Genomic DNA, 2,889 nt, shown 5'->3' with positions numbered 1-2,889 from the left:
AACAAAGGATTCTACTTCCCCAAGTCTGAAGGAAAGGGAAGTGGATCCCAGGTAGGTGGGCAAGCCCAGGTGGAACATGGTAAATTTGATTCATAGATCATGGTGTTCTTGTCCTAAACTGACCAACCAGAATCATGTAGAACTAGGACAGATGTGTTCTCATTTTACAGATGAAGACACTGAGACTCAGGGGCAAGGCAGTGTGCCCAGGGCTATTAACCAGAGACTGGTAGAGGCAGGCTTGGACTTCTGGCTTGTCAGTGCCCTGTCTAGCACTCCTGAACTTTGGATGAAGCGGTGATTGTTGATTGAAGATATTGGTCCCTTCCTGGCACACCGTGGGGCCAAAATGTATATGTTTCCTAATATCCTCTGTTTTCCTTTGCAAGCCCCAAAAAAGAACACCATGACAGATGAAGCTGCGGCGGTGCTCATCCAGGCTTGGTGGCGTGGCACACTGGTGCGCCGGACACTGCTGCATGCGGCCCTCAGGGCCTGGATCATTCAGTGCTGGTGGCGGCGGATGCTGGCAACCATGCTGACCAAGAGGCGACGGGCAGTGCTGGAGAACTATTCACGGCAAGAATGGGCAGCAGTCAGAGTGCAGGCCTGGTTCCGCATGTGGCGCATCCGCATGCCTTATTGTCGCCTGCTCAATGCTGTCCGCATCATTCAGGCCTATTGGCGTTGGCGTAATTGCCACACCCGTGGCTTTATCCAGGGCCACTATGAACTCAAAGCAAACCTATTGAATCTTCAACTTGAAATCTCGTTGGGTTCACAGGCTTATAGGGTAACACAACGCATACCCCTTCCAATAAAGGAATGACCAGGTCTGCCATATAGCTGTGTTCCCAGGTGTCTCTGTCAGACGTTTTTTTTTCCAGGAGGTCATTGTCTGAGCTAATGATGGCAAATACTTGAACTCTCACAAGCCGGCTTTGAGAAATCAGCAGTGCCTATGATTCTGAGGATTCTGAGAGGCCAGTGCAGGATGAGCAGGAACTATGATTGATGAGCCATGTCTGGAGTCCCTGGGTGGTGCACAGGGTTAATGCACTCAGCTGCTAACCAAAAGGTTGGTGGTTTTTGTCCATCCACAGGCACCTAGGAAGAAAGGCCTAGTGATCTACTTCCAAAAAATTGCTGCTGAAAATCCTACGGGATACCGTTCTACTCTGACACAGATGCACGAGGTCAACACGCATTTGTCTCCACCCCACAGCAACTAGTGGTGGTGATGGTGGCCACAGCAGGAGTGTTGGGGGTGTACAGCCATCATGTTGTCCGACTCCAGTTAGCCTCATTCCCCTTGTGGTCTATGTAAATGGTGCCCCCTGGGGTTGTGTATCTTTTGCTCTTAATCCTCCAATGTCTTCCCATTAAATTTAGAACAAAATTGAATGTCCTCTTCGTGATCTACATAGTCCTGCACTGTCTGGCCTTGGCCAAGTCTCTGAACTCAACAACCTATCACTCACTCTCTTACGGTCCTCCCTGGCCACTCTGATACTTATCAAATATTCCAAGCATGTTCCCATCTCAGAACATGGCACTTGCTTCCTCCCCTCCTAGCATTGTCTTCTTCCAGATTGAGTTCTTCATTCAGGTTTATCTCTGCTCAAATGTTGTTTCCTCAGAGAGATCTTTCTTGACCACCTTATCTTAATAATTCTCCCTTTCCTCCATGATTATGCTGTAGCTCCTGACTCTGCTTTTCTGTTTACACAGCCCTCATTACTACCTGAGTGATCCTATCTCATCATTAGTTTATTTTCTGTTTCCCCCACTAGAAGGTGAGCCCCAGGTGAGCAGGGACTCTGAGTTCAGTGCTGTGTTCCCAGAGCCAAGAACAGTGCCTAACTCACAGCAGGTGCTCAATCAGTATTTATGTAACAAATGAATACATGATCCTATCCAGGTCTGGGATTTGTATGTAATGAATACATGGTCTTATCCAGGTCTGAAATTTGTATGCAATGAATGAATACATGATCTTATCCAGGTGTGGGATTTGTGGCTTCACCGTAGTTAAAATCTTACTTCTCTAGAAATAATTGTCCTGTCCCTGAATGGTTCTCTTGGCCAAGACCCCAGTTCATCATACCCAATAGATATGTTGTTGTGGATTGAGTTGTGTCCCCCCAAAATGAGTGTAAATTGGGCTAGACCATGATTCCCAGTATTGTGTGATTGTCCACCACTTTGTCATCTGATGTGGTTTTCCTATGTGTTGTAAATTCTACCTCTATGATGTTAGTGAGGTAAAATCAGAGGCAGTTATGTTAATGAGGCAGGACTCAATCTACAAGATTAGGTGTGTCTTAGTCAATCTCTCTTGAGATATAAAAGACAATGAGACAGAGTTCCCACAGTATTGCGTTAAAACTTCTGTTTTCTTTGCATGGCTTCTTCCCTCACAGTGTTGTCTTAAAAATCCTGTTTCCTTTGCTGGGCTTCCTCCTCCCCAGCACTGCATTTGAATCTTGCTTTTGTTTGGAGGTTATATGTAAACCCCATTGTGCCTACGTAGTATGATTAAGAATGTTGCTGAGCTAACTCGTACGAACTCCCTGCTTTTAAACCCCTTAAAAGTAACTTGTCTGCTCACCCCTGGGGAGCAGTCTTGGCAGCAGCAGCTCCAACTGACTCCTTTTCCTTGTACAACGAAATAAAGGTACCTTTCTTGTTCTCCTACCTTGGTCTCTCGTTTATTGGCCGATATGAATCATGTCGAGCAAGTACCTGGGGTTTCCACACGGTGACAAGAGAAGTGAGCAGAGAGATGAGGGACGTCATACAACTAAGAAACAAGAGCTGGGTGCAGAGTGCGTCCTTTGGACTCTTTTGTGTTCCTGCACCAAGAAGCTCCTAGACCATGGGAAGATT

At 46.6% G+C, this 2,889-nt stretch overlaps 1 protein-coding gene across 1 annotated transcript; it reads left to right on the top strand.

Moving 5' to 3' along the window:
• Positions 1–397: 397 nt before the first annotated feature.
• LOC101346696 (IQ domain-containing protein F5) lies at positions 398–829 on the top strand. Its single transcript, XM_004368737.3, has one exon. It carries the CDS (start codon positions 407–409, stop codon positions 827–829), a length of 423 nt encoding a protein of 140 aa, XP_004368794.2. The 5' UTR covers positions 398–406.
• Positions 830–2,889: the final 2,060 nt, after the last annotated feature.

Source organism: Trichechus manatus, unplaced genomic scaffold (genome assembly GCF_000243295.1).
Source record: "Trichechus manatus latirostris isolate Lorelei unplaced genomic scaffold, TriManLat1.0 scaffold00001, whole genome shotgun sequence".
Taxonomy (NCBI): Eukaryota; Metazoa; Chordata; class Mammalia; order Sirenia; family Trichechidae; genus Trichechus; species Trichechus manatus.
This window is presented reverse-complemented; position numbering and strand designations above follow the sequence as displayed.